The sequence below is a fragment of the Antennarius striatus genome, chromosome 21 (assembly GCF_040054535.1).
Source record: "Antennarius striatus isolate MH-2024 chromosome 21, ASM4005453v1, whole genome shotgun sequence".
In the NCBI taxonomy this organism is placed as follows: domain Eukaryota; kingdom Metazoa; phylum Chordata; class Actinopteri; order Lophiiformes; family Antennariidae; genus Antennarius; species Antennarius striatus.
Window position 1 is genome coordinate 11745071 of NC_090796.1, and position 12406 is coordinate 11757476.

The 12406-nt window shown below is 39.6% G+C and overlaps 1 protein-coding gene across 1 annotated transcript; it reads left to right on the forward strand.

The window, feature by feature from the left end:
• Positions 1 to 604: 604 nt before the first annotated feature.
• pde6c (phosphodiesterase 6C, cGMP-specific, cone, alpha prime) lies at positions 605 to 12049 on the forward strand. The gene is made up of 22 exons (XM_068305490.1): positions 605 to 1195; positions 1850 to 2002; positions 2928 to 3017; positions 3129 to 3269; positions 3383 to 3457; positions 3665 to 3729; positions 4055 to 4121; positions 4334 to 4381; positions 4550 to 4699; positions 4915 to 5058; positions 5358 to 5423; positions 5555 to 5710; positions 6463 to 6570; positions 6931 to 7040; positions 7147 to 7234; positions 7320 to 7420; positions 7572 to 7679; positions 7818 to 7881; positions 8094 to 8168; positions 8272 to 8355; positions 9210 to 9363; positions 9476 to 12049. The coding sequence occupies exons 1-22, from the start codon at positions 728 to 730 to the stop codon at positions 9511 to 9513; spliced, it is 2553 nt and encodes an 850-aa protein (XP_068161591.1). The 5' UTR covers positions 605 to 727; the 3' UTR covers positions 9514 to 12049.
• Positions 12050 to 12406: the final 357 nt, after the last annotated feature.

The window sequence follows — 12406 nt, forward strand, 5'->3', positions numbered from 1 at the left end:
AATTAAATTCAGTAACAACTAAAAGGGAGTGACACATCGCATGTTAGACTGATGTTACGAAGGCAACACCAGTCAGCAGACATGCTCCTCAGCAGTGGTGATCTTTATGGTATTAGGGATTCCACCAAACTATAACTAGAGTTACAGACACCTAACATTGTACATCATCTCTGCTACCACATCTGCTTTAATGTTGTTTATGCATTTTTCATTTGGAGAAGAGGTGCGTTATGTATTGTTTTTCATACAACCAGCATAGAATTCAGTGAATATAAAAATTAAGAAGTCAAAATGTGGAAACCATATGGCGCTTGTCTTTGCCAATGAAAAACAAAGGATGCATAAAATGTGTGTAAAGCTTGTTGATAAAGGAAACGTGCATGGATGCCTCTCAGACCCGCCACCGAGGGGTGATGAGCCCAATATAAAATAGTTAGTGTTGGGATTTGCAGGTTAAGGATGCTTAGAGCAGGGCTTTTAATGTCATGACGTCACATTAATTAGCGACCATTTGATCCTTTCAGCCACTAAGCCGCACTTTGACTTATTCTGTCCATCAGTGGACACGACACGACTCCCTTGGGGGCAGTGGAGGAGAATGCACCTCTGTGCACGCCGATGCCACTGATCTCAACCCTGTAGGCGAGCCGTCACCTCTCCATTTCTTCACCTGTGCAGGTGATGCTTTTGTGAAAAGAAGAATCATAACAAACTACAAACGTTGAAAATGGCAGACAAGGACAGCGTGGAGAAATACCTGGAAAACAACCCGCAGTTCGCCAAAGAATATTTCGACAAGAAGGTGCGCGTCGAAGCCCTGTCCGCTGCCTTTAGCGCGCCTCTAGAAGTGAAGGACACCGCCTCTTTCAAGGATGTTAACTCTATTCAAGAAGCTGCCATCATCTTTGAACTGGTCCAGGAACTGCAGAAACAGGGAAACATGGAGCAGTCTCTTCATAAAGTGTTGCAAAGGATTGCCCTGATCTTACAGGCCGACAGGGTCAGTTATTACCTGTGCCGGGGCAGAAACGGAATACTGGAGCTCGCCACTTGCCTCTTTGACGTGACACCAACATCCAAATACGAGACATCCCTGGTCAACCCTCAGGCTGAAATTGTCTTCCCTCTCGACATGGGTATTGTCGGTTTCACCGCCCAGTCCAAAAAGCCGCAAAATGTTCCTGATGTCTCTGCGGTGAGGAGTAGCGACGCACACACGCACTACTTGAAAGTTGTGTGTGCGTGTGTGTCTCTGAAGCTGTCAAAAAATAATAATAAATGTCATTGATTTTGTAGATGTAATAGTTACATAAATCTAAATGTTGTAAGTCTTTTTTTATAAATCTGAATCTTTATTTGTACTGTCCGCTGCAAAAATTAGTGTTTTTGAAGAAGAATGATAATTCCGTATCTAAATGCATTCATTTGTACCTTGAAATTCCTGATGTGATTTGGAAATGCAAGGAACATAATACAGCCTTAAATCTTGATAATGGAATACTACCTATAAAGAATTAGTCATAGGACCAACTCATTGTATCGATTAATATATTTTTCTTGCTTTGTTAATTTATTTCTTTTATCTATTTGATACTGCATCAATTGTCTTGTTAAAATAGGTAGCACAGAAACACAATTACATATCGACCCTTCTTTTGCAGTACATGCAGCCAATAGTAGAATAGAATAACAGAATAAACACGTTGTTGTGAATACCAATCTTAGGCCTGTATGAAGTGCTTGCAATGAAAACGTAGATGTGACTGTTTATATATCAGGCTATTGTTCTCTATCTGCCAGTGGATTCAGCCAAACCTGACGTGAAATTTTCTTTCTTTTCTCGGTACAGAATAAAAAATTCTGTGACTTTGTGGACAAACAGACCGGATACAAGACTAAATGCATGCTTACATATCCCCTGATGGCTGAGAAAGAGTGCCTTGGAGTTGTCATGGTACTAAACAAAAAAGGAGCGGATGCGTTCTCTGCAGAGGATGAAAAGGTGGGAAAACATAAATTTTTTATTCACTGTGATTCACAGAGGAAGTCAAAACAGGGATGGGGATGTCTGATAAACCTGGTTAATAAATTAAACTTTTATAAAAACACAATAGAATTGCTATTAAGTGCTTTTGGTCTTAAGTAGCTCGAATTACATAAATTACAGGAAATCTGGTTGCTGTATAACAAGCCTCTGGCCTGGTATTTGCAACAAAATAAAGATTTTTGCTGCATTCCTATCTCATCAGCAGTGTGTATAACACTCCTATGATGTCAGTGGGAGGCAATCAGACTCCAATGGCTTCGAGATCCCTTGCAGGCATTTGAATAAAGCCAAAAGTCTGAATGATTTAACAGGATATGTCCTATCTCTCTGGTCTGTATCAGAGGACAATTACTACAGTCCATCATTATTCAGAAACCATGAACTCATACTGAGGCACAGTATGAGTTTGAAAACCAAACTTTGTCAGATGGAGATGGCGACTGACAGGCGAACAAGATATGAAACTAGCAAGAAAAGTTATAAGACAAGTAATGATGGATCTCATTATCTGCTGGTGCTTAGCTGGTGTGGCCTTCGTGTCAGAGAAGTAGTCAATATTGAGAGATTGTTTACTTGTAATATTTTTACTCAGCAGATAAAAAAAATCTCTCAAAAATCGAGTGTTAGGCATATAAATAATGCACACTTATGGTTGCCCAAAAACAAGTTTACCTGTAAACAGGAGCCAATAAAATACCCTGGAAAAAGCAGATTTCATGATGTATGAGCAATATTTTGAGGTTACCTACCCTGCACACCCATCGTATTATTGTTTTATTGTCCTGTTTATGTGATGAATCACACAGTGGTTGGAGAAAAATAAACATTGTAAATCTGTTCTTGTAAAGTAATGAAACATTTGATATAATTTTGTCTGCAGCTCTTCCACAAGTACATGAACTTTGCCCAGGTGATCGCTCTGCAGCATTACACAGCCTACATGTTCAATGTGGAGTCCAGGAGGAGTCAGGTAATCCTTCTATTAGTTATGTGTTAGGATTTCTACTGCACTAAACAGAATTCAAACGATACTCCACAGATTAGTGTTTAGCCACTGGCCATTCATTACTACCGCTCACAGGTGCTCCTTTGGTCGGCCAGTAAAGTGTTTGAGGAGCTGACAGACATCGAGAGACAGTTTCACAAAGCGCTCTACACTGTTAGGACCTATCTACAATGCGATCGATACTCTGTGGGTCTGCTGGATATGACCAAAGAGAAGGTTGGGTTTTTCAGAATATATTCAACTTTGCAGACATGATTGAATACATGGTCTTTATGACTACGGGGATAAATAGCTTTAAACTATTTTTGTCTGTATTTTTTCTCTTGCAGGAATTTTATGATGAATGGCCAGTGAAACTGGGCGATGTTGAACCCTATAAAGGACCGAAAACACCAGACGGCAGGGTAGCTTCTCCTCAATCATTTAATTTTGCAGTACTTATTTTTCAGAAATCCCAATTTCCTTACCTTGTCTTTTTTTTGTTTGTGGGTGTACATGTGTGTGCGTGCATGTGTGTGTGTGTGTGTGTGTGTGTGCGTGTGTGTGTGTGTGTGAGTGTGTGTGTGTGTGTTTGATTACATTTTGTAAACACTCTTCTGCTTTATTTACAGGAAGTCAACTTTTATAAGATCATCGACTACCTGCTGGAAGGCAAAGAAGAAATCAAAGTTATACCGTAAGCATTGTTAGCTATACATTAACGATAATATTATATTTCAAAATAGAGCTTAAAAAAGAGCACTCACAGCAGCTTAATGTTAAGAATTTGAAATATTTTATTATTTTGGCGAGAATCTGATGTCACACATTTTAAATTCATATTTTAACACACTTGAAGCATCAGTCTAGAAGGTTCTGGACTTTGCTTGTCAGTTGTTTGTGAGGGCATTTTTTTTCTGCAGAGGCATCATAATGCATGCAAGTCAGCACTGTTTCACTTGGTTCTTGGGAATAATTTGCTCACTCCAACTCACACTGTTCCGTATTTCTCTCATTTTCAGCGGTCCGCCTGCTGATCACTGGGCTCTCGTTAGTGGACTACCATCCTACGTTGCAGAGAATGGCTTTGTAAGTCTCTCAGCAGCGTTAGGGCAGTGCATTAGCAGAATAATGTCACACAGGATCTTGTATATGGAACACACAGGCATACCATCATCTAATGTAGCAGCATAAGGATGTAGTAAAACAAGGAGCACATTCCCTACGATTTGATAATAAAACGTAGCTGCATGCAAGTTGGAACACTAGACTTAAAAGTTTATAATGTGACTTCCTTGCAGATTTGCAACATGATGAATGTGGCTGCAGATGATTTCTTCACTTTCCAGGTGAGAAGAGGCTTTGCTTTCCATCCACATACAGGAATCATGTATAGCCACCTTAATGCCGTCTATCCAGCTGATTTATAAGGACACAGTAAAATATATACATATTCAGAATATTCAGAAAATGCTATTTTGAAACTGATGACCAAGTATGATTTCACCATCCTTTAGAAAGAAGCAGTGGACGAGACGGGCTTTGTCATTAAGAATGTCTTGTCGCTGCCCATTGTCAACAAGAAGGAAGAAATTGTCGGCATTGCCACTTTTTTCAACAGAAAAGACGGCAAGCCTTTCGATGAACATGATGAGCAGATCACAGAGGTCAGCAGCATGCACTCTTTTTTATTTTCTTTCATCTATCTGCCTCAACACCATAGGCAGATAGATGACAACCTGGAAAAAAAGTTTTTCATCTCATTTAGTTAATGTTGAGCTAATGCTTTGCATTTGACACACAGTGCATTAATCGGTTATTGCTTCTTACTCAGATGTGTTTCTTTTCTCCCATACCTTCTGGCCTTTATCTTTTGCACCAGGCCCTGACACAGTTCTTAGGTTGGTCAGTGCTGAACTGTGACACCTACGACAAACTGAATCGCATGGAATACAGGAAAGACATCGCCCAGGAAATGCTGATGTATCAGACCAAATGCACCACTGAAGAGATGCAGTCCATTCTGGTCTGTATCAACCTGACCTCGCTCCACACTTTCCCTCTCCTTTGATCTCTCTGAGTATTTGATCTACTCATGCAGGAATTAAGAGCAGTTAAAGGTTAATGCACCTCAAATAGCTTTTTGAGTTGGATCTCTCCTGTAACAGATATTACAGGACTAATGAGGTCTGGTGCATTGCTTGGTGGAAACTAACATTTGAGAAGATAGCATAACAGTTTAGAGGGTTGCAGCTTTAAGTACTCATCTTTAAGTGTTTGAATTGCAAGTCTACTATAAATGACTTCTCTCTGTTTTTTAACTAGAACACCAAAGAGAAGTTTGATGCAGATCCCGAAGACTGTGACCAGAAAGAGATGTACAAGCTATTGGTATGTCCTGTTACCTGTACAATGAAACATATCGATATGAAAGATGATCACATTACACACTGATCAATCAAATAAAACTTGGGATATTGACTGTTTATGATCATTTATGTGCATTTTTTGTTTTTCTTCAGAAAGGAACTTGCCCACCAGCTGACAATGTCAATGGAGAGAATTTGTACGCCTTCTCCTTCAGTGACTTCCCCGTCTCAGAGTTCGACCTTGTCAAAGCCGGCATTCGCATGTTCTTTGAGCTTGGTGTTATTGAGAAGTTTAAAGTTCCTGCAGAGGTGAGCCGTAACTCTGCTGCAAACTGTCCCTAGTGTCTGGAGAATAGCCCTATTTGTTTCTGCAGGTGTAGATGACAGGTGACTGTATACATCAGCACGTTTGATTGTTAGTCAGTGGAATATTTCAGATATCTAAATCTATTTAAATCAAATTGTGTACAGAGTTGTCTCTTTAAATTTAGATATGCTGACTAAATATTTAGGTGGATCCAACTCAAAGTTCTGATCAAGTTCTAGTGGGCATTTCCTGAGATATACATAATTTTTTTCCCAATTAATAATTGCAATAACACAAACATGTTGGCACATGCCTTTGGGTTGCCATCTGTGTTACACATAAAATGGGACTGAAATTTTAAATGCTCACATGCACTTGAAATTAAAATATTTAAACTTTAAGTCACTCATCATATATGCTCTATTAAAATATGGATGAACGATGAAGATCACAGACAAATGATTCCTCCACTGTCTGTGAATCTTCGTCTGGTCTGACAGGCCCACTGTCCCGTGGGTTGGTTTTGATGGGAATGGAGACTTTTATGTGATCATTAAATATCCTCTCAAAGTATGTCATGTTTTCTGCGAATTTGAGTGATGCTGTGGCGTGACCGTGAAGGCAGAGTGAGTTTTCTTAGGCACTGGGGAAAAAAAGAAGAATGCGGGTAAATCAGTCATTGCCGTGCCTCACCTGAATCCACATTTTCTTTTCTTTCTATCCCAATCCCACCTTCTCAATCTATCCATCCCAGACACTAACCAGATGGATGTACACCGTGAGGAAAGGTTACCGTGCCATCACCTACCATAACTGGAGGCATGGCTTCAATGTAGGCCACACCATGTTCTGTCTGCTGCAGGTAACGCCCGCACAGCATCTGCTGCCTCTAGGGTAGACCTCAGCGGTAAAGCTTTCAGATTGTATTTCCTTTTCTCTCTTTCATTTGCGATTCTATTCTGCATCTACAAAATACTCCTTCTGCTGTCAAACAGACCGTTATATTTATAAGCACACGTTTCTTTATATGGCTAGTCAAGAATTTACATACATACAGGTAAACGTTAAGTATCAATCATGACACAGTTGGGCGAAATAAATTGTATGGTCCGTTTTAATTGCATGGTCTAAGCTATTATTAAATACCTTGCTATAAGCTGTCACTTTCTATATGCACACGCACAAATACCTGCGCACAATAATGTATCATTTCCTTCCACAGACAGGGAAGCTGAGGAAGTACTATTCTGATCTAGATGCCTTTGCCATGGTGGCTGCTGCTTTCTGCCATGATATTGATCACAGAGGAACCAATAATCTCTACCAGACAAAGTATGTCACTTATATTATAACTTGTCAATTAACAAAGCTACGTGCATTTGTGCCACCTCAGTTGTCAATTTGTCTCCTTTTTCTTTCTTTTTTTCTTTTTTTGCAGGAGTGCACATCCTCTGGCTAAGCTTCATGGCTCCTCCATCATGGAGAGACACCACTTGGAGTACAGCAAGACACTCATGGCCGAAGAGGTTTGACACATCACATGATGATAAATTCATGTTATCATTTATGATGATGGCACACATTTTGACCCCTCCTCATTTTCTCTTGCAGAACCTTAACATCTTTTGCAACCTCCAGAAGCGCCAGTTTGAGCACGTGCAGCACTTGTTCGATGTCTGCATTATTGCCACCGATCTGGCCCTTTATTTCAAGTAGGTTGCTTCCAAATACTACGCTGAGACTGCTAGCACACCACAGTATAGCCACAACTAGTTAGCAGTGGGCAATTGTTGTGTTTCTTTTGGCTGACAATGGTAAAGTTGGTCAGATTGCAATCTATCTCATCTGTTTGTGCTCATGCAGAAAGAGAACCATGTTCCAAAACATTGTGAATGCCACAGAGCCAATGACAGATGAAAAGGAATCCATTGCCTACATCTCCAACAACCCCACCAGGAAGGAAATTGTCATGTATGTAATTGATTTTAACAGAGAATAGGAAATTGTGTTTGTTAGAAAGATTTCTGCAGAAGCAGACCTTTGCAAATCATCAACATCAATAGTGCTGTGTCATTTTTGCTCCTGCAACTATCTGTCTGTCAACTCTAGGGCCATGATGATGACAGGTTGTGACTTGTCAGCCATCACCAAACCCTGGGAGGTACAAAGCAAGGTGGGTTGTCTTCACATAGGTAGATCGATGAATATTTAGTGGAGCAAAAAGTGCAAAGTCTTATTAATGTTATTTTATTCTGCCTTTTCTTAGTATCTGGTCTTTTCTCAACTTCTTTTACCTTAGTCTCAAGCTTTAAGGATGCCAAACATTCAATATCCTTTCCTCCCTATGTTTTTCTTTTATTTCCGTCCACCTCTGCTCCTCTCCAGGTGGCTCTGATGGTTGCTGCTGAATTCTGGGAACAGGGAGATTTAGAGAAAACTGTTTTGGACCAACAACCAATTGTAAGGGTCACACCTTTCTTGTGTCTCTTCTTGTCTTCATTTCACATGATTTCAACATTTCACTTTGTTTTTCACCTGAAACTCCCTCCTCTCCATCCTTCAGCCCATGATGGACAGAAACTGCTCGGATCAGCTACCCAAGATGCAGTGTGGTTTCATCGATTTTGTGTGCTCATTTGTGTACAAGGTAATAGATGGCTAGTGCAGAACATTGCTCCAACATATAATTAGAATTGAACAGTGAATGGGAGGTGATGGGTCAAATATATAGAAAGGACAGACATGGCTTTGGGAGGCTGGAGTGGGGGTTTCTGGACTGTGCTGTGTATATTGCAAGAACTAATTTGTGACTGCTGGAATTTGAACACAGTCTAATCGGAGAGTGATGATTCATGCAATCTTTTAATTACGATTCTCAGCAAAGTGAGGAACCTTCAAAATGCAGTCTGTCCAAAATTGCTTGGATTCAGTTCAGTTTAATTTTTTTTTTTAACTCTCATAACATGAATCATTAAATTTCCATAGTTTCAAGTATGACTTCTAATTTCAAGATAAAAATGCTCTCAATGCTTTTCCAAATGTGAAATGAATTCCAATTTGACAGAGTCAGGAAGGTAGAGAAGGTAGAGAATTATTAACACTACACATACACGAGCCAGTAGGTACACCTGATATGTGATGTTGTCAAATTTACATCTTATTTACAGATTATACCTACAGAAAATGAAATGAGCATTGTGTTCAACATCTTCTACAATATGGTTGTTAGATTTATAGATGTGTTTTTCGAGCTTCAGCCAGTATTGTTTGGATGACAGGATGCACAAAACTGAACCTGTTGAACCCATGCGGTCCCAGGAGGAATGTCAGATGGCTGTCGGATGGTATTCCGACAAGACAGCACACATCTGTAACTGTGAACACGTCTATTATCTCTGTGGAAGAGCATAATACGAAACAACAGAAGCTCTCTGCAGCGTGCATCCCACAACATGACTGGTGTATATATTTACATATGATGCATTTTCTTTCATTAATCAGGAATTTTCAAGGTTCCACACGGAGATCAAGCCCATGTTTGACGGATTGAACAACAACAGGGCACATTGGAATGAGCTGGCCGAAGTATACAATGCAAAGATGAAGGCCATTGAGGACCAGAAGAAGAAACTGGAAGATGACGAAGCAAGGAGAGGTAAATATATACATACAGTATTTACCTTTTCAGTTGAATGCTTATGCGAGGAATTTAGTGATGAAAAACGTTTGGTAAAACCACATCGTTTTTATTGTCTGTTTTTATCTAGCTGATGGAGGAAAGTCGAAGACCTGCACCATCTGCTAATTTCCTGCAGTGACTGTGGATATGGAAAAATGTGGACTGGTTAGGACTACTCCAGGCTATGGTAGCCTGCTCTGCTCTGACAGTTGATCTGATTGAACCTTGACTAGACTAGCTAGCTTTATCTGGTTTGATTTACACCAGAATAGTTCCTTCTGGTTAGATGCTATCTGCTTCGCTGCGGTCCAGTCTACTCGTTTGGACCGGTCTGTCCAATCTAGTCAAACTTTAGTCTGTGGTCAACAGGTCTGCTCTGAGGCCCTGTCTAAATGTTCTTCAGTGGAGTCAGAAACATCACCATGAAGTTCTGTTTTGGGACACTGACATTTGACTCCGAAGATGTGATGTGTTCAAAAATCCTGTTCCCAGTTTGAAAATCAACATAATTGGACAGCATACAAATGATTTTTAGCACAGCAATAACCGAAAAATTTCTGTCATGTACAGTTTCCAACTGTGCTTGAATAATTTCTTTAGGTGTCAGCAAATGTATACGTATTACAAGGTACAAATACAATAGTCTTTATTACAGTAGCTCAAATAGGGTGCTGCATATGGGGTGTTACAAGCCAAAGTTAATAGTTTTATACAGTATTATAATATCATAGGTTGCACAATGCACTTACCTGCTGCTGTTTTCGCTAGCAATGAATGGAGATCGGTGGGTGCAGGCAGGCATGACACCCACAAAACTTTAAATGTGTGGGGATCTGGGTAAAAATTAGTTTTGGGGGGAAAAGTAAAATTAGCATTCACTTCTTCATCAGTAAACTACAATCCAAATATTCTGCTAATGCAGAAGCTACGTTGAAACTGAGGTACACAGCAAGTGATACTGCCCTACCAAACACAGGTCCAGATGAGTTGTGAAAAGCTATATTTATTTTAATATGGAATCTATCTATATACATTTTTTTTTTTTTGATTCTGTGTCTGGGAATTTTGTACTTGAACTGTCTACATTGATTGGAGAATTTGAAGCAAGTTTTGTTAGAGGGCGGTATGAATCTTTTAAGCGCGTACAGTTAATGATTAAATTACCTGGCAAAGTTATGGAAAAAAAAGCACATGATACTTACACCAGTAAATAGAGCACAAAAAATCTCAAATCTAACAGATTTTTTTTTTTTAAATATACATGTCTGTGTAGGTTCTCAGTCATCCAGGTCAACAGCTTTTGGTTAAATACACATGTTTCCACATGTATGTAGTATATTATATAGAAATTGTAAAATGTAAATTGTGTAAAGTTCAGACTGATTTGAAGGGTGTAAAATGAGCACGTTTGTGTCTTCCAAGGAAGCAAGGGTCAGAGTCAGTCGAACAGGGCGCAGTACATCTACCTCTCCTGTAAGAAGATTTGATAGGATTTGAATTGATTGCCAGCCAGTGTTTGAGATTGACACAGCTTTAGACTTTAAATACCCTTCTTACAGAGGAGGTAAAACAGGCTACCAAAGCCTTATGTGTATTGCTTGTTTAAAATGTAGATGCAGTTGTAGCCTCACTGATTGAAAGATAGTACAGGATTTTTTTCACTAAATGATGCAATAACTGTTTGTCAAGATGTTGTGAATTTCCCCACAACTCATCTCCAAATAAGCCTCAGATCAAAAAGCCTTGTTCAATTTAGAAACACTTCGACCATTGACCCTCGCAGGTGAAATGGCATGCTCTCAACATCCTGTTACACAACAGCATCCATTCTAATCAACAGGACATCAATTAAAGGCACTTAATCCAATCACAATGACTTTGGGACTACCTGGAAACTCCATTTCCTGCTACTTGAGGTGAAGCAAGGGGTTTCAACTGCAGCCAAAACGGTGCAAAAACAAAAACTTTCAATGCACCAACTTTTAAAGGAGTGTTAATGATTTTCCACAATGTTCCATTGCAATGACATGTATATGCCACTGGTTCTGGCTCCATCTATATGAACTCCTTGCTTTTACTTGAAGGATTTGGATTTTTGAGGTACAAATGCATTGCATATGTCCTCTTGATCCCATCACCTGTCATTCAGACATTAGAAATCTATCATGTGATGTATGAAATGAGCTGTGTGTACATGTCTTGAGATTTAATGAGAAAATAAAGGAGTATATGGATGTGTAAGTATAGAGAAAGCACTTAAATGTGATTCTTCATCTCTTATTCACTTGATTGAACTGTATGAAGGTGGGGAATAGACAGAGATTGTACTCGTAGACTGAAACTTGGGCTTAACTACGACAGTACTTCTTCTTAGGCATATATCGTGCAGGGATCTTGGAGGCTCCAAAGCTGGATGAGCCTCTGGGGAAAGAGGATCAGTGGATTGGTTCAGCCCAATGCAGTGTTGTCTGACCATATTACTTAGCATCCCATGTCCTGCCTGTTTGTATAGGAAGCTAGAGATTTACAGTGTTTTATTATCATTTTAATGTTATGTATAGGGTCATTTAGACAGGCATTACCTGCTGCAGCAGTAAACATCAGCGTATGTAGATTGAATTCATGACACTGCTGAGGCCTCCCATGACAAGATTAAATATTTGAGGAGGGGAAAAAAAGCCCTGTTGTCTTCATTTCAGCTTGTCAACAATTTTACTGTCAGGACTGGTTATTTCCCAGACCATTTGGGGGTCAGTGGACAGAGCCACTACCCACTATCCCCACTTCAAAACTGGTTCATTTTTATTACTTCACGTGTGTTTGAAATTCACTGTTGTTACATTCATCAGATTTCACAGAATCAGATTCTATTGCGACATGTGTTCTAATGTGAAGTTGTAAAATGGGGACCTGAAACAGATTTATCTGTGAAGTGGAAGGAACCTAACATCCAATGACTCGTGAGGAGTTTTTACCCAAGAAAACAGATGTTGACAGCACAATTGAACAACTGTAAATG

Coding starts and splice junctions, on each gene's coding strand:
- pde6c (XM_068305490.1), top strand. CDS start 728: ATGGCAGACAAGGACAGCGTGGAGAAATACCTGGAAAACAACCCGCAG. Junction 7,680..7,817: donor ACCAGGAAGGAAATTGTCAT/GTATGTAATTGA, acceptor TGTCAACTCTAG/GGCCATGATGATGACAGGTT. Junction 8,356..9,209: donor TGTGCTCATTTGTGTACAAG/GTAATAGATGGC, acceptor TTCATTAATCAG/GAATTTTCAAGGTTCCACAC.